The sequence below is a fragment of the Prunus persica genome, chromosome G4 (genome assembly GCF_000346465.2).
Source record: "Prunus persica cultivar Lovell chromosome G4, Prunus_persica_NCBIv2, whole genome shotgun sequence".
Lineage (NCBI taxonomy): Eukaryota > Viridiplantae > Streptophyta > Magnoliopsida > Rosales > Rosaceae > Prunus > Prunus persica.
In genome coordinates, this window is record NC_034012.1 from 10,704,980 (window position 1) to 10,723,653 (window position 18,674).

The 18,674-nt window shown below is 35.4% G+C and overlaps 2 protein-coding genes across 5 annotated transcripts; one reads left to right on the plus strand and one right to left on the minus strand.

Moving 5' to 3' along the window:
* Nucleotides 1,517-7,548, minus strand: LOC18779347 (proton pump-interactor 1). Of its 2 annotated transcripts, none has more exons than XM_020561558.1 (8): nucleotides 7,311-7,548; nucleotides 6,257-6,650; nucleotides 4,988-5,176; nucleotides 4,714-4,890; nucleotides 4,394-4,588; nucleotides 2,860-2,958; nucleotides 2,225-2,755; nucleotides 1,517-2,127 (listed from the first exon to the last, which is right to left on the minus strand). In XM_020561558.1, the coding sequence occupies exons 2-8, from the start codon at nucleotides 6,611-6,613 to the stop codon at nucleotides 1,816-1,818; spliced, it is 1,860 nt and encodes a 619-aa protein (XP_020417147.1). In that variant the 5' UTR covers nucleotides 6,614-6,650; nucleotides 7,311-7,548; the 3' UTR covers nucleotides 1,517-1,815. The 2 variants fall into 2 exon arrangements, with proteins under 2 accessions (XP_020417147.1, XP_020417148.1); XM_020561559.1 differs by lacking the exon at nucleotides 7,311-7,548 and adding an exon at nucleotides 7,221-7,292.
* On the plus strand, nucleotides 13,161-17,407 carry LOC18780338 (beta-glucuronosyltransferase GlcAT14B). Of its 3 annotated transcripts, XM_020561986.1 has the most exons (6): nucleotides 13,161-13,612; nucleotides 13,810-13,864; nucleotides 14,644-15,371; nucleotides 15,458-15,533; nucleotides 15,667-15,782; nucleotides 16,601-17,382. In XM_020561986.1, the coding sequence occupies exons 3-6, from the start codon at nucleotides 14,798-14,800 to the stop codon at nucleotides 17,098-17,100; spliced, it is 1,266 nt and encodes a 421-aa protein (XP_020417575.1). In that variant the 5' UTR covers nucleotides 13,161-13,612; nucleotides 13,810-13,864; nucleotides 14,644-14,797; the 3' UTR covers nucleotides 17,101-17,382. The 3 variants fall into 3 exon arrangements, with proteins under 3 accessions (XP_020417575.1, XP_007211739.1, XP_007211740.1); XM_007211677.2 differs by lacking the exon at nucleotides 13,810-13,864 and having other exon boundaries at nucleotides 13,164-13,612; nucleotides 16,601-17,407; XM_007211678.2 differs by lacking the exons at nucleotides 13,161-13,612; nucleotides 13,810-13,864 and adding an exon at nucleotides 13,875-14,035 and having other exon boundaries at nucleotides 16,601-17,100.

Sequence of the window (18,674 nt, forward strand, 5' to 3'; positions counted from 1 at the left end):
CTAGCCTAAGTTACATTAAATGTTTTGTCTCTGATCGCCATACAGAGGTTAGGTGGGGAAGTGACAAGCGACCAAGGATGGGAGGGGAATTAAATGATCCCTCTCCATCACATGTCTGCTCACTCGGAGATCAACGGACTTGTTTGGCAAGGGCAAAGTGATGGACCTGGCAGGAGCCTGGTCGGGTCTACTAGTCCGTAACACTCCTCTGGTTAGAACGCTCAGCCCAGTGGTATGGTAAATATTCAATTACTCGAGCCATGGCCCACTCCTTGAGTTCACTGAATTTCGACCGAGAAGGTCAGCGATGACACCCCTTTAATCTTATATGATCGGCATATGTCTCATTTACAGCCAAAATTTCTTTCAAGGGTGAATGGCGTGAACTTTGATATTCAACTCAAACTATATTGAGTTAAACGATCACTTTTTTGTGCTAGTACTGATGATGATGTAGATAGAGAAATTCAGAGACATGCTTTCATTGAGTGCCAATCCAATTTAAGGATGGACACTGGTTTACCCTCAAAATCAATCAATGTATTCGGGTAATTAAATTAAATATAAAAAAATTTAATTCGATGACAAGACTGAACCTTAAGCAAATTATAACTTATTATTACTAGAAAAAAAAATACTTGTAATATACATTCCAAAATCAATGGACACTTTATATTTTCTTCTTTCAATCTCCCTACCCAAGCAACCAAACAGCTAATGGGGAATGATCTTTCCTCGTCTTCTCACTAATTTCATTCACAAACATTCCCTTATCCCCAACTCCTCCTCCGTTAAATCATCACCTTTCGCTTCATTCTACCCTATCATGGCAAAAAAAAAAAAAACTTTCTTGTATAAGGGATAGTACTGTTTTGGTGTGTGTGTGTGTGAGAAATTCATTCTCTCCTATAATTTAGACTATAGCTTGTACTCAAAAAACTTTATATATTCTTAATTATATAGAATGGATGTTACCCAACACAGCCTAGACAGCGCATATCAGTTAACTCGTAAGGCGGATAAGCTAGTATGAATGCAAAAAGAATCAGACATTAGGGGCGACTATTCCATAGATGACGAGCCATCCCATACAAATAGACATTATGGGCGCAAAAACAGTGTACAACGTCCTTGCATCCGAGTTCGACCCTTTTTGGGTACATTAGAATAGTTTGAACTCATAAATAATAAGAGCCAAAAAGTGGAGTGAAGCACACCGGACTGACCAAGTCGGATAGTGCAAGTTGATTTAGTTACCCGGTTATTTATCCACCCTTCGTGTTACTAATTAATGGATGCATATGACATAAAAAAAGAAAAAGAAAATTGTCCTAAACATATGATTTTCCCTTATTCATGCAAGTTGGAGAAAAAGCATTGAACTTTACTGATGCACTATACCTAAATCTTCAACATTGCAGATGCAACTAATAAGCTTAGTGCATGCGCGTAGGGAAGTTAGTTTTGGAGTGCATTTACCATCCCCATATTTATATTGATCTGGCTAACCCAAAAATAAAAATAAAATAGCAAAACCATTCAAGCTTCTATAAAGATAACATCCATGAAAAGGGGAGAGTCAAAATTTGAAATTACATCAACAAAAACAAATGTATGCTTCTTCTCCATTGAAAGATAGTTTCGACTGAGCTACCACCAACATTATGAGTTTTGAGTCCATCCTGAGCCTGACAGGATGTAAAGAACAGGAACAACTTACTTTAACTAATAGAAAGACCTAGTCATTTGCGTGCTTCTCAAGCAGAAAACTTTTAGATCACGACCCTTCTCTACCTCGGCTCCCGTTTAACTTACTCAAAGAAGATAATGGTAACCGAGTGCTAGAAACAACACAACTAACAAAGCAGCAGGAGCAGCCCATAACCAATAGTTAGTACTCGACTTCTTCCGCTTCAGAATGGCCTTCGGAAGTGACTCTGTACCTCTTGGTCGACCTCTATTTCTCAGATTGCTATCCTTTTGCACCTTAGCCTTTGCAAGGACAGGAGCTTCAACATTTTCAGTTACCTTTTCTGGTTCTGCAGCCTCAGCAACTGCTTCTGTCGGCTCCTCAGGTTGGGTCTCATGTGCAGATGAACCCTTCTTCTTTGCCTTCTTTTCACGCTCCTGAGTGAAGTCGAATTGGTAACTAGTGTCAGTTTCTAACTTCAAGCAGATTAACAAAGAGCAAGTAACAAGAATAAACAAATAAATAAATAATTTCCTTAAGCTTCTTTTCAGCCTTTTCAGCTTCCTTTTGAGCTCTAATAGCTGCTTTAGCTGCATCTTTCTCTGCTTTCTTCTTCTTCCTTTCCAAGGCCTGCTTATTTTTTTCAATTTCCTCTTGTCTTTTCAACTCCTTCAACTTTTCTGCATCAACTTTATTGTCTTTTGGGCTACTCTCCTTTGTCTGCTTTTCAAGCCCAGATATATCCTCGTCTGCTACGTCAATATGCTCTTCAACAGATTTTGGACCCGTTGCTTTATTTTTGGCATCTTTCTGAGCCTTCTGCACAGGCAAAGTATCCGGTGGAGCAGATCTGGTATCTTCCCTAACTTGTTTTGAATTAGCTTTTGATGCTGTCTCTACTACAGGGGCTCCAGATGCTTCCACAGCTACCAATGGCTTCTCATCTGGGTTTCTTATACGCCCATCCCTACTCATTTGCCGCCTATCCAGAGCTGGCAAAATTCTTTTTTCATAATCATCTCTAAAATCCTTGTTACTGTTCCAGAGGGCCATAAATTTCTCAACCTAACCAAAAAATTAAATTAAATTTAGAATGCAGCTTCTACATTGATAATGGTGGAGTTAACTTAGTATAAACAATGAAAATATTCATTTTGCATTTGGCAAACCTCTGCATGAGAAAGTTCTTCAAGTGCTTTAATATCTTTTGTAACAGCAAGATTTCTCGCTTTGGTCAAAAGCATACGGCTTTGGTAAAAGCAGGCATTCTGAAAATCAGTTCAAATTAATTAAAGGGTGACTATCACATACATAGATAAAATACAACCATTCATGTCAGAAGGGTAACTTAATGATGTGGGCATTAAGAAAATACTACTTTGGCATGCCTACAATTTTCCTGTTTGTAAGAAAATACCATATACTATATTAAGAAAAAAGCAAATCAGACACAGAGGTAAGCACAAGTGAGAGATCTGAAACAAATAAAATGGTTTACCAATTTGCGCATTTACAATTTTAAAAAATCATATTGCAAAATAGTTAATGAGTGGTTATCTACCAAAAGAATAAACTCTTTTAAACCAAAAACAGAATAAAATTCAACTAGATTTCATACAAAATTTCCAAATTCCAACATGATTCTTCAAACACATCCCTCAGCAGTTTTCACCTATTATAAGTAAACTCCACAAGACACTAAATTTTTAAGAAGAAAAAAGGACTGATGCAAAATGTTGCCAACAAGAAACGAAAACAACACGAGTTATAAGCAACCAGCAAACAAGGTACAAATGAGAAGCAATAAATAGAAAGCATACGTAACCCTAATTACCAGCAACTTTTGACTGTTTGAATCCTCTTCTGACATATAAAGCAATCTAGATATTTGCAATTGAATTAAAAAGTGAATGCAACCAGTGATTTGAGCATGTTTTCAGATTCAGCACTACCCTCCCTACAGTAAATGACAATTTACGACCCATGTATAAATTTTCAGAGACAGAGAGAGAGAGTCGAGCAATGAGCAAAGTCAAAATGTATCTTTATACAAAAGAACAGAAATGTTGAACGGAGATGACTATTCCAGTATACACTTTGCATATTAACCTAGTGTGAATCCAAAACCCTTCAAAGATCGCAAAAGGAAATGTGACAACCTTAGTTGAAAAGATTCAATTAAAGCTTCATAAAACCCCTCTCAACAATAAACTCATTGGATTTTAAAGTAAAAGCCAAAAGAGGAAACATAAGAAAACTATTCACTTGCTACTACTCATCCAGTACATTTCGATCACTAAAACTTCATCTATGTACATAAATACCCAACCTTTCCTTGAACCTTTCCGCGCCCAAAAAAAATGCTTCTTTCAGCATAACAGGCGGTTCTGAAAATAATTGTTTGCAGTGGAAAGGTAACAAACCAATAAGATCAGAACATCCCAATATTAGAGACTTACAGTTGACCCAATCATTCATCTAGCACCATTTTGGCCACATAGTTACAACAAAAGCACAAGGAACCTGGCTTGCAATATTGATGAAATAACAAACAATACTTCGAGATTTTGACTAACAAAAATAAAGTGAATTTAACTCGTACACAACTGGGAAAATCCACAGCTTTTGATAATCGGCACGTGAGAGAGAGAGAGAGAGAGAGAGAGAGAGAGAGAGGGGAACTAAAAATGAAGTAAAACTTACATCCTCATCACGCTGTTTCCGAAGTTGAAAAATGCTATCACGTGCTTTGTCCCTCTTCTCAGACACAATACTCAGCTCGTCCTGTAATGATGCAATTTCCTTATCTATGGCCTTCACTGCATCATCGAGTTGCTTAATTTTGGACCTAACTGCTTGTTGCTCCTTTTTCACTCCATCTAAATCACCACCCATAAGCTACAAACACACGATTTTGCAAATGATTAGTATACCTTACATAATTATGAGATTCTGCACAATTCAGGAATGGATTGAAACATAAAAAGCTCAAAAAGATACAAGTCAAATCAAAATCCCCTTACTTTAACTTGGTCCTGAAGGGCCTCTTTGGGAGCCACTTTCTCAATCTTTGCTATCATGGCAGCATTAGCAATAACTTGTGTCCTTGTGCTCTCAAGAGTTCTGATCTCTTTAAGTATTTTCTTTTCCTCCTTCAATTCAATGCTCTCATGTTGTATGATATACTGCAACCCCTGGATCTGTTTCCAGCAGTATTTAAAGAGTGAAAAAGGCAAGAAGTCAAAAGAGCAAACTGATGGATTCAGAGCTGTAAAAAGCTTAAAAAAGAAAGCATACACGACTGTTGAGCTCTTCCTCAGATGAACACAAACCACCATTACGACTAGCATGGTCTGCACTGCGCAGCTGTCCGAGAGCCTGCTGCAGAGGCTGTAAATCCTTAAACTTCTCATCCACAATTGATCTAATCTGCCTGTTGTCATCTCTCAGAGCCTTAATCTGCTCAACCAACTCTCCTCTATCGGTCTGTAGAAAAAGGAGGAGGGGGACAATACAGTGAAATCAGAGGTTCATTCTTCTAAAATTTAAATAAATAAATCCATTCAATCAACTTATTTCCATATTTTTCATTTTGATACTGCATATTAATTTAGATCAGCTTAAGCAAACAGGCACCCCAACATTGTTATAGAACGGAACAAAACACAATATTGAACAAGTACGACACTGAATTGAATCTATAAGATATTTCCATAAAAGATCGAACAAGTCCAAAAACTTCTTTAAAAGTCAACATATGTGTGTTCACACAAACTAGGGTAGTAGTTTAGGTAGGATAAAGGATGGTTTTTTTTTTCAAAAAACAAAATTGTCGTTTTTTAGTTAGTAATGTATAAGAGGGACACTTCAGAAAAACAGAGAAGTATGAAAGCCAGTGGAATCTGCTCATCATAATAGCAGTGATACTATATATACACATATAATGTATGTGCACACACATGTAGTATACATTCATTTTTCACATCAACTTTATGATCAATTTCCTATTTTTCGCATTGGTAGAAAGCTAGTTCAAAAATCTAATTACCTGCCAACCCATTTGCCAATTGTACAAAAGAAAGCCAACTTCCAACTAGTGTCAATAGCTTACTACGAAAGCTATAAGGACCACTTGTGAAAAAGCATAAAGACTCGCCTCTATATGTTTCTATGCTGTTCTTCTATAGTACCAATACCTGATTAGCTTCTACTACTTCTGACAATTTATTCATTACTATAAGTTTTAAACATCTCTTTTCTTCTCCATTGAATCTCTCAATTGGTCTTCCACTTAAAAATTGGTAACTTTGGCGTGACTATACACGCAACCATAGCATCCCCTCTGCCTTTTGTCTCTAAATTTTTGCAGATGAAATGAAAGATTTGATTAAAGAAGAGTTGCAGATGTTCTCTAGTGTTTTCCAAATGAAAATTTATGCATTCGTGTCTTTGAGCATAAATTTTATAGTTCTACGATCGTATATCATCCGCATTTAATACTATAAGGAATAAAAATCTCAAAAGAACAAATGAGATTCACGAATAAAGTCATAAGCTTCAACTCACCCTTTTTGCTTTTAATGCGTCAATGATCTGAGATCGGGCATTATTCCTAGTCTCCACCTCTCTAGAAACCTGGTCAACTTTGGCTTTTATTTTTGGATCATCATATGTCTGGTACCTGACGAAATAAAAAGAATGAGTCTGCTTTGGGGCAGGCCACTCATCAACTGCATCCTTCGGGAAGTTTGCAACTGAAACCTCGTTCACTTCCTTTTTAACCGATTCATCACCATGTGATCCAAATTTTATGGGCTCATTTCCTTGATCCAATTTCCCATTTTCGTTGGCAGAATGCCCTCCTTCAGTCATAGCCCCCGATGGTCCTTGGACCGCCTCAAATCCCACAACTTCAACACCCATGCCTTCCGCCAAAGAACAGCCTTAGAAACCGAAAGTCCTGATGTAAAAGGCAATATCATGTTATATAAAGAAAAATAACGAAAACCCAGTCCAAATCTAGATTTGATTTAGCAGGCTTCTAGTTGAATAGATCACAGTGTTAACCGGCATATACTTCAAGATATCACATTTTAATCGATCATATGAATACCTAACTAATCTGAAAATTACCGACTTCAATTCAGATCATCAAAACAAACAAATCAAAAAATTTGAATCAAAATCAAGCATTATCTGGAGTGCATGAGCAACTAAAAGCTTCATAGATCATAAAAACTAAACAAATACAAAATTACCCCAACACTCAAAAGATGTAAGTGCAGCCTCTAGATGCATTCAATCTATTGATTTTTCATTCAAGAAAAAAAAAATTATGATTTTTCAAGGAAAGAACAAACAAATCTGAACAGTTACGCCCGTATCGCAATCAAGAAGTAAAACGATAGCAAAGAAAAACGCATCAAATGACAGATTCAATACATTCAAAAAGATCGGGACTTACATCAAACAAGCAACAAAATCCAAAAAAATTAACCCAAAATATCTGATCTAAACACAATTCTTTTACCAAGAACAATTGAGAGCAATCGGATCAACCCATTAACCAAAATTGAAGCCAGAGGGAGATAGAGAGGTTGAGAAAATAAGGGATTCTTACCAGAAACAGAAACAGACGGAAGCAGTAAAAGAGAAAGAGAGAGGGAGACAAAGAATATCCTTTTGTAAAGAAAAGGGCCCCCAAAACCGAGTTTAGGAAAAACCCAGAAATGAAAAAAAAAATTATGGACAAGATCTCCTTTCCTTTTATTATTTCCCCTTCTCTTCTTCAGACCCACCCTTTTTCCTTCCCTTCAAAGTCTCTCTTTCTTGTTCCAATTTTCGAGAGAGAGAAAGAGAGAAGTAAGTGACTATATTTGCTTTGTATTTATTTAGGGAGAGACATTTCAGGTGAAGCAGATTATTTTGGCTTTGTTTTACCTTCTACAATCAGTAATTATGCTTGGACTAAATGGAACGGTTTCCTGCCTCCAGTTACAAAATAATAAAAAGTGGCAAAATAATCATAATGTAATGATTTAGAGTAAATAATCCTTTAGGAAAAATCTTGAGTTCGAGTTCTACATTCGTGTAGTGTATGTGTTTATCGTTCGTTTCAATAGAAAATGTTCTAAAAATAATAATGAGCTATTTTTAGTCAAGAGATACTTCCTAAATCGTAATGAATAGTTTTTTTTTTTATTGAAATACCAAAATATATTTTAAAGGTTTGTAGTGCCTATATTTAATATATAAATATTCAAATTTTGATTTTAGAATCACAAGAAAAATAATACAACAATTCATATATTATTTATCTTGTTTTTCTAAGAGAAAATGTACCAGAAACGAAATAAACATTTCGGGGAGTACCAAACATGGCGCTAGGTTTACCGGCCCTGGTAAAAAGATGAAACGACTCTGACGACAAGTGATAAATTTCGATACGTACAAGGAAACTTCGGTTACTCGAAACGAAACGACGTAGTACTGAGGGCCTTGGCGCCAGCGATAAGTGCTGTGTGTAGGGGCAGCTGCCGTTTTTGGCTTTGCGTTTGGCGAAATCTTCTCTCTCTCGTGGCGAAGATTATAAACACGTGTTCTTCGTACGCGCTGGGTTACGCCACGTTTCGTTAACGATCAGATCAGATCAGATAAGCTAGCTAGATCTGTAGATGTGGATTTACATGACGTGTGAAAGTACGAAACTGCCCATCTTGAAAAGTTACCAAAAGGGAATCTTGTACGCGCGGAATGTAAAGTCTTACCAAATCAGGTGAGTTGGGGGGTGAAATGAAATATGCTGTGAGTAACTAAATATTAATGGGATTTGCTGTCATTTTACCATTTTGGACAATAAATATCTAGTGATAGAAATTCTCTATAGAGTGAGAATTTGTAATTTTTTTGGGATAAAATAGCAATACTATTTTACTGATAAGATAAACAAAAATAAGTATAAAGCAACTAAACGCAATAAGTTGAATTGATATAAAAAGAATATGCACAACCCAAAAAATGATTAAAATTCCTGAACAAACAATCAAAAATACATGTACTCAAACATGCAATAAAAATTTACCGCGACACAACAGAAACAGAGGTACCCAAACCTGCAAGTCTGGTGTGGTTGTCTTTAACTTGTTAGCCATTGATGCAAACGATACTTTTCATATTTGAATAAAATCTTCAAACCTTTGACAAAAATAAAAATAAAAATATATTTCTCATAAATTTGAGAAATTCTTGTTGTACGTTTAACAGCATATGGCATATGCTATCAAAATCAGTTTTAGTAATCAAATTGATTCTCATTCTAATTAGCAAACATCTCGTTTTAGAAAACGCCAATTATGATTCTTTCTTATTGTGATTTTTTTTTTTTCCCATTTTGGTTCAATCTTTATTTCGGATAAACAAAACATGCCATCAAACTTTGCAAAAAAATTGAAAAGTTATTTTAATTGATCTTTTATTTGCTTGTGCTCTATGGACAATAAACTTGTGCAAAATATATTGGTACAACCCAACTTGCAATTGGGCCTAGAAACTGGCCATCCTTTACATGCTCTTTCATTGTAGCTCAGCACTCATCTAGTGGGCCCACATGCACCAAATTCAAATGATAGCCCCAGTAGTAGGAGTGGGGCTACTGATAAACAAGGATTCAAGGGGAAGATGGGTAATGAGTTAGGTTTTTAGGGTAGGTCAGGCATATGAGATTTTCACGCATACATTATTTAGGTGTCATGTAATTTGAATCTGAAATCAGATGTTTGCAAGTTAAAACAATTTTTTACTCGGTTATACCTCGTTGACTTACATGTCTCTTGTTATAAAATCATTACACGGATTTTTTTGTTTTGGGTGGGGGGTAACCTACTTCCATACCACCTTTGATGCCCCTCACCACATTGAGAGAAAATCATCACACTAATAAGTGGAAGAGATCATTTGTACAAGACCAAATATATGCTCGTATCATATCTAGTGGATACGATAGATTAGTTTTCAACGTGAGGCCCATTTCAATTTTGGACCGACAAACATTCATTTTCTAGCTTATCTTTCTTCTTCCAGAAGAACAAGGAAAAGTATGTAATTGATAATTGTTTTGTTTTCACATTTGGCGCCGCGTAGTGATTAGGTAAAGTGAGCTAATGGAATCTTTTGGCCTGCGCGCGCGCACCATGCAATGCACAGGGATGTTCCTTGCTTCAAACGTGGAGCATGTTTACACCATCACCTGTAAACGTCCCTAATTAAAATATTTGTTTGCTTTTCTGGTCGACTTTTATTTTAACTTATATTAAATGATTGGAGCCGTCCGTTATAAAAGTTTGATTCTTGCTCTCATCCTAGCTTCAACCAAACCAAAGTGAAACAAATAATATCCTAAACATACATTATTCTTGTGTTGAAAACCAAAGTTAAATGCGTAATCAAAGAGAATAATTTCGATGCACCAAGGAGGATGTCATTGTGGTAGTATTTCAAGTCAATTACGTAATATTACATGAAAATAAAAAAATTCATGATAATATATGATTGACTGAATTACCTGACATTCGTATCGTAGGTAAGTTATGAGTCCAATGCTTTGTATTGTTTAATAATTTGAAGAGGATTCTGTTATTTTACAATTAAAATATATCACAGTACGGACTTTTTCCTATCTGTTCTCTGTAGATTATACCTAAAGACAAATAATATATACTTAGGTCCTCCTGGGCCTACAGAAAACTAGTTCATGTCGCGTTCGCAAAATTAGTTTTGGAACAAGAGAACTAATTGGTGTTTCAATTCTTCTTCTTTTATTTTATTTTTAACATAGCACTTGCCTCTGTAATTGATGCAATCTGAATTGTATTAGCGAAGTACATCAATAACACAATGGGTGATGGTCCTGTTTGAGCTAAAAAAATTATTCAAGTAGCTCCATTTTCTTTTTGTTTAATTCAAATTATCAATCAATTAAACGAAAAAAACACAACGTGTAATTGTCTTTTTCTCTTGCATTGCAGCGTCGTTGTTGTAGATGTGACATCGCATTGCCATCTTCTTATCTTATATCGAAAATCGAAACTAACTTTCACTGAACAATGCATTCATTGAACTGACATCATCAAATTTCCGGTGTGGTGGTTCAATATTGGTTTCAAGATTTGTTACACTGACAACACCAATTCAGTTGGCGATTTTAGCCTATCAGTCTAACTTGGTTCGGTTGCCCAACGCTATTATAGACAAACCCTTTTAATACACCACAAAGAATGAGTCTGGATTTGATGTTTCTAATTTTAATTTCTCCTACCTCATTGATTCACACGTATCCAACCACTTAACCCTAATACAACTGTGTTAACTTTAAATAAGATAAAAACTAACATTTGCAAAACTAAAGTAGCCACATGTGACTAGGGGATAGCAATGGCCCGGTTCGGGCCCATATTTTGCAATACCGTCTTTGTCCTTGCATCCCATTCCCAATAAGAATTTTCAGGGAATCTTATCCCCATCATGAGGCTATCTCCATCCCAAATTTATAAGTTTTTTTTTCTTTAATTGAAAGTACTTATTTAATGTTATAGAACTATAAAAATCAACTAAACTACTCACAATCATCTCAATTCATTTTGAGAAAAACTAGATAAATATAAAATTATATATTAATAAAAAATAAATATATCATTTATCGGGTTAGGTTTGGAAACAGAAATAACAATACTATCCCTAACCCGTCCAAATTTGTAACATTTTAAAATACCCATACACGCTCTCAATTTATCCCCAAAATCTCCCCTTGTTTGCCATCCTTAGGTTGACCCAAGTCCCCCACCCACTCTATTGGCGGAACCATTTCCATCCCCATCCCACCCCACCCAACCTCATTTCAAAATCTGGTGATGGGTTAAAGTTCTGCAACCAATTAAAATCAACCCTACATCAACAATGAAAGTTAACCACCGGTCACCAAAACCACCATTTCCATTGAAATCACACCCAAAAACAACAAACGTAAAACCCAAAAGTTAAAAAAGCTTCACTGATTGGGAGTGGGTCGCTTGCTTTCCAAAACTAAAGGGGTGTTTCTTCACTTCTGGGAGACTTGTTAAAAAAAAAAAAAAAGTATAATATAATTATATATACTAATTTTGGATAATAAATCTAGAAATAAAAGGAAAGTCATAAATTCTGCCGCAACTTTTGCCGTAAACTGCAGAACGTTACAATCTTGAAATTAATTGCAAAAGAGCAATGACATTGAATCTAAGCGGTTTTAGATCAGCCTCATGTGTAAACGCAATCATTAAAGCCCCTTTAAGAATGTTTGGTTTCTGTTAAATCACCGAGATATTCATGACACGACAACGTATATGTGTGACATAAATTGATGGGGTTCGGATGCCCTGTGCACGGCTGTACGGTGCACCCTACTCAATCACCAATAGTGATACAAGGGAAGGGAGCGATGCCTCCAATGCCCAAGACTTTTATTTTCTGAACAAGTCCCAAACTTTTCTGAAGTTCTGCAAATATGTCAAGTTTCAGGGGAAAAAAACAGAATAAAAGTCAAATAAGTTGACAGCCAATGAACACTCAGCAGCCCAATTTCTGATTGGTTGTTCATATTCTTCCGTTGTATTTTCCATGAGGAAAACATGTAGAAACAAATCATTGGTCGTTTGATTTATATCTCAAATTTCCAAATTTTGTCCCTTGTTCTCAATGGAAGTATGTTTTTTTTCTGCTCCAAATCTGACTTCTATGCAATCTTGCCAAACTTACATCAAGCTATGCTTTAGTGGGAATTCTTGGAAACCACCAAAAAAAAAAAAGAAGCCTTCTTAGGGATGGCATTTTCCTCAAAGGTCTTTGCAGGGTTTCAACCCTAATAGGTTTGATATGAAGAATAAAAAGGAGACATGAAGATGGTTCAGAGAATTTTTTAAATATAGTGTTCGGAGAGGGGTTGAGATAGTATTTCAATTCCTAACCCGAACTCACCTCGTTTAGAATATATATATTATTTATTTTATATATAAATATATTATTAAGACGGGTGCTGGTGGTACTACTACCTTTATAATGATGATCATGTTTTAGACATGTAGTTTAGACTATTGCTTGTACTAAAATAAATAAATAATTATCCCAAAAAAAATTGTAAATTCGACAATAAATTCATGTTATCTGTAATTGTGAATTTTTTTCTTCGTACAAATGAAAACGTATATGTATTGCCAATAATTCAAATAACATCTATGTATTGTCAATAATTCAAATAACATCTATGTATTGTCAATATTTCAAATATCATACATGTATTGGGTCATAATTCAATCAAGAGATTTGACTTTGCCCTTAGAAATTCTAATGCGAGATTGAAGATTTATAACATTTATTTCCCAAGATTTATAAATTATACCTTTTGTTTGAAATTGCTTTCCTTCAGTATGAAGATTTAAGTTTGACCAAATAAAAATATTTATTTTCCCCCATAAATACTTTGATCATCCCAAAAATGAAAAAAAAAAATCACAGCAAATAAATACAAGGATTTATAACAACTCATAATATCTATCCATTGGGTAAAATGAAATCCAGCACTTAATCCACGACAAACGACAGCCGTTGATCTGCATGATTTTCCCACTTGGATTTTCCGTACTCAATACGGCTGAGAACACCACATTCCTCATCGCCTTCCAACAAAAACCAAACCAAACCAAAAGGAAGGAAACCAACACAGCAATCAGAGAAACAAAAATGAAAACGGAAAAACACAAAGTGCAGAAGGAAACGCGAAGATTATAACAGATACAGAGAGAGAGAGAGTAGATAATAGAAGAAACAGTTGAACCAGTTGCCGTGTTGGTGAATCCCAGAAGGGACCCAACAATAAGATACGCCTGAGTCCAGGTAAACATTCCATTAAAAAAACAATCTGATAGTTGAAACAACACAGCCCACTTCTCTCTCTCACACATGTCCTCTCCCTCTCTTTTGCCGAAGTTCATTTTTTTCGTTTTTATATATAACCCTGGTATGATTCTGTCATCTGTCTCTCTCCAAATCTTGTTTTTATTTTGTGTTCTTTTATTCCTCAACGTGCACAGACGCTCTTGCGCTTCTTCTTCGCACAAAGAAAAAAAAAACAAGAATCAAATTTAGGTTCTACTCTTTTCTCACATCTCAAGCTGTCTTCTTTGCTTCTCTCTCTTTCTCTGTAACTTGAATTATTCATCAAGTTTTGATTTTTGTTGGCTAATTCTGTCGAAACGCATTCCAACTTTTCTGGGTTTTGTTTAATTTCTCTGTTGAGCTCAAGATTCAGCTGTCTTGGTATGTGATATCTGATTCTTGGCTGGTTCTGTTTTTATTTTGGGTTGTGCAAAGCTGTGAATTTCTGATTTGGGTTTTCTCTGTTTTGCATGACTGAATCAATATGGTTTGTTTTTAGTGTGGTTGCCTTGTTAGACTTCTGCAATTTGATATTCTGTACCTTGTGTGAACATGCAATTAAGGATTGTATTAGGAAATGAACGATTAGGAATTTTCTTTGATTAGACACAGTTTTTCCTATTAATTGTGTCATTATCAATGTATATATCTGATATTTTATTTTTATTAACTCATTGGAAACAGGGTTACAATACGTTCTTTAATTATATATTTTAGTTTTTTTGTTTGAATCCTCTGCTGGTTCCTTGTCGATTTTCTTGATGCATCATTTGTGTCTCTTATGCTATATTTTTAAGTTCGTCTTCTCTGTCCCTATCATTTATCTCCTTGCTTGCTTATAAAAAATTATATTGTTTTGGAGGTTCATAGAACCAATACTTGAGCTAAATCTTTACCGCAAGCTCCAATATTCTTTGTTTTACCAGAATTATATACAACAATTTATGAATCAATATGTTCATTTTAATATTTGGTGTTTTATTCAACAGCTGTTTCAAAAGTCTGAATTCCGGAATATTTTTGAGAAAGGGGTCTCAATCCTCCTCTGAGTGCGGTATTTAAATTCCACAACGTGTTTGGACAATTGAGGAAAATGAGTATGTGACAACAGTTGATTGGAACAACCCATCATTAGGTTTGGTAATGGGTTCTGCAAACATGGAGAAGAAATGGCTATTCCCTCTTGTCATAAGCTCTGTCATATGCATATTCCTTCTAGCCACTTCCTTGAACTTGGGTCTTGTCTCTTCACGACATGCAATCAATTCAATCTTCTCATTTTTCCCATCTCGGGTACTAGCAAACCAAAGTAGTCTAGCTTTTGCTGAGAATATAGTTTCACAAGGTCCACCCCCTCCTTCAGTACCAGCAATTCCTCGTTTTGCCTATCTAATTTCCGGGTCAAAAGGGGATTTGGAAAAGCTTTGGAGAACTCTTCAAGCACTGTACCATCCGCTGAATCAGTATGTTCTTCATTTAGACCTTGAGTCACCAGTAGCAGAAAGATTGGAGCTTGCTTCACGAGTGGACAATGAGACGATGTTTAATACAGTTGGGAATGTATTTGTGATTAAGAAAGCTAATATGGTAACTTACAGAGGACCGACCATGGTTGCTAATACTCTTCATGCCTGCGCAATTCTTCTCAGGAGGAGTAAGGATTGGGATTGGTTTATCAACCTTAGCGCCTCAGATTATCCTCTTGTTACTCAAGATGGTAAGTCCATATCATTTAAAGTTGTAAAGTTTTCTTAGGATGTAAGCTTTTGTGCTAAAAGTAACTGTTTGATTTGTGTTGTACAGATCTTTTTCACACCTTTTCACCTTTAAATCGAAATCTCAATTTCATTGAGCATACAAGCCAACTTGGTTGGAAGGAGTGAGCTCTCTATCTCTCTGTCTCTCTCTACACTTTCCCACTCTACTCCTTCATGCACTCAACACATTAGACATGTATAGAACTTCTAGGTATTATTACTTTAATTCATACTATGTTAACTTTCTTTTTCCAGGGAAAAACGAGCAATGCCTTTAATTCTAGATCCTGGTCTCTACTCATCAAAAAAACAGGATGTATTTTGGGTTACGCCCCGCCGAACATTACCTACTTCATTTAAATTGTTTACTGGTGAGTGTTGACTTTGTTCTCCTCTAGTTATTTGGACTTCTGGCAACTCACAAAAATTTAAGTAGGCAAAATCTTAAAATCTTAATGTTGAGAAGATTAACTGATATAATGTGTGCATCAGAAATTTTGTCAAATGTATGTTTCCATTATGACCTTATCTTGTATTTCTTGTTGCTTAATTTGTCTTTTTTTTTTTCTTCTGCTGAGAAGTGGCTTCCAGGTTACTAGAATTGTATTTAGTGAGTCTTTTGGTGGATTTACATATAAATACAACATGGCTTGAACTGTTTGTTTGTAACATGTCTGCTGGGTTTTTATTCCCAAGGAAAAGGTTTTATGGGAAGGTTGAATTTCTGGGGATGAATTTGAAATTTCCAAAGTTCAAGTTTGAACCATTGGACCAATTTGGAAACTGGATATATTTACTTTGAACAATTCTAGTGCCAGAATACATGAGGAGGATCATTAGATCACAAATTGATGAATTGTTTGTTTGCTATCCCTAACAAACTAAATTGTGTTGGCTCTTTCCATATATGTTGTTCCAGTGCAACTTTTGATCTGTACAAAATTAAAGTTAAAATAATCTGCACATTTTCTTCTAAATATAGTCTACCAGTAGATATTGAAGGTGGTTTGATAAATATGTCAACAAATGGCAGTTCTGGTTCGAAGAACATAGTAACATGCACCCCTGCATGAAGGTTCAAGAAAGAAATTTGCTTGTACTTGCTGCATTGTCAATCTTGGTTCTATACCTGCATTGTCACTCTTGGTTCCTATCTTGCACAACTAATTAAAATGCTTCTCCGTTGCAGGTTCAGCATGGATGGTCTTGTCACGGTGGTTTGTAGAGTACTGCGTTTGGGGTTGGGACAATCTACCGAGGACCCTTCTCATGTACTACACAAACTTTGTTTCTTCGCCTGAAGGCTACTTTCACACTGTCATATGCAATGAGCCAGAGTTTGCTAAAACTGCAGTCAACCATGACTTGCACTATATTTCTTGGGATATTCCTCCAAAACAGCATCCTCATACCCTCAACATTAATGACACAAACAAGATGATTGCAAGTGGTGCTGCCTTTGCTCGGAAATTCAAATGCGATGACCCTGCCCTAGACAAGATCGATAAGGATTTACTTCGTCGAAGAAAAGGGAGCTTCACTCCTGGTGGTTGGTGTGCTGGCAAACCCAAATGCTCCAGGGTTGGGAACCCAAACAAGATCAAACCAGGTCCAGGGGCCGAAAGGCTTCGCCGCCTTGTGGGTAGGCTTACTTTGACAGCTAAGTTTGGTCAAAACCAATGTAAATAGATTCTGTGGACATTCTTGCAAATCGAATTAGTGAAAGGAAAAGAAAAAAGGTAAAATGAAGAGAAAACCATACTTCTATTCTATCAACAAGCAAGACAACAGTTTGTTGGAGTTTAAGGGATCAAATTTTGATGCTAAGCTTGATAGAATTGAGACAGGTCAGTGTCCATTGAGCATGACCCTAAGTTGTCACATTCTTGAACCCAAAAAGGAGTTTGATCATAATTGTTTCGATAGGTCCTACATTTAGAACTTTTACAATCATACATTTTATATTTAGTATACTGTTACTGTTACTGTTACTGTTCTTCCGCCTTGGTTCGTTCTTTTCTCCGAATGTATGTGTTTTTTAGAGCTAGAATTTTTTGTTGGCCTTGGAATGGAGATGGTTACAAATGGTCATGAGGCATCACTTGTTGGCAATGCAAATAAGTGATTGACAAAACTAATATGAGCTTCATCACTACTTCTACTGAATAGAAGTGCTAATAAATGATTATGGCATTGGCATTACTCATTAATCACGGGGAGAAAAATAAATTTTTATAGGAAATTTCTGCTTTTATAATAATCATCATTCTATAAAATGTGGGATTGCTTACAGCAAACTAAGAAAATTTCAACGTTTTGACAATTTGAGATGGAGAAGAAAAAAAATCGACCATTTAATAAAAAATGGCCATTGCGTCCTAACTCAGGAGAACTTTAACCCTTATGAAAACTAATTTTTATTTTTATTTTCTCAATAGCCCAAAGGAAAAATGAATCATTGGGCCGCAATTGTTTGATGGAGGCTCCATGGGAGTTTCAAGATTGGGGTACGGCTTCCACTTCAAATTTTGTTTTTCAAATCTTTCGATTTGTTATTTTATAAAAAAATTTAAGATAAATGTTGTATTAGATTCTCTCTCATGTGTTTTCTATTACCCTTCCATGCTTTCCTCCTTGGTTTACAATAACGTTCCCACGATAATAATATCAGGACATCTAAATGAGAGAAGAACTGAATGTTGTATTATTTAAGATGATGCATTTTTTGTCATTTCGTTTACAAGGACAAAAATGTCACTCAAAATCATAAAACATATAAAGAAAAAATAATTTCGGGTCTATTTGGATGAGAGTATTTTAAATGAGGGATTTGGATCTTAAGTTTTATGGTTCAAAAATAGTAATTTCTTAAGTAGTACAAAATTTTGATTAAAAAAAAGTAATACAAAATTAACATATAAATTTGATTTAAGAAAAAGAGAGATTTGAAATAACACATTCCTCATAAGTATTTAAAAGGCTTAAATGTCGAAATGATTTCTGTGTTTTATCTCATCGGTCAATTTAGTCCCTGTGTTCGTATATTTTAGCAAATGTGGTCCTTTCGTCAAAATTATGTTGAAATGGAAAAAAAAAATATTTAAATTTGATTATAAATATTCAAATAATAGTATAGCTTAATTATTAAACGTCATATTCTTGCATTACATAGCGAAGAAAGTAATTGAGTCAATCATATTTTCTTACTGCAATTATCTTTCTTCTCCACCACCCACTAGCTCACAATGTGTACTTTTTGGGTT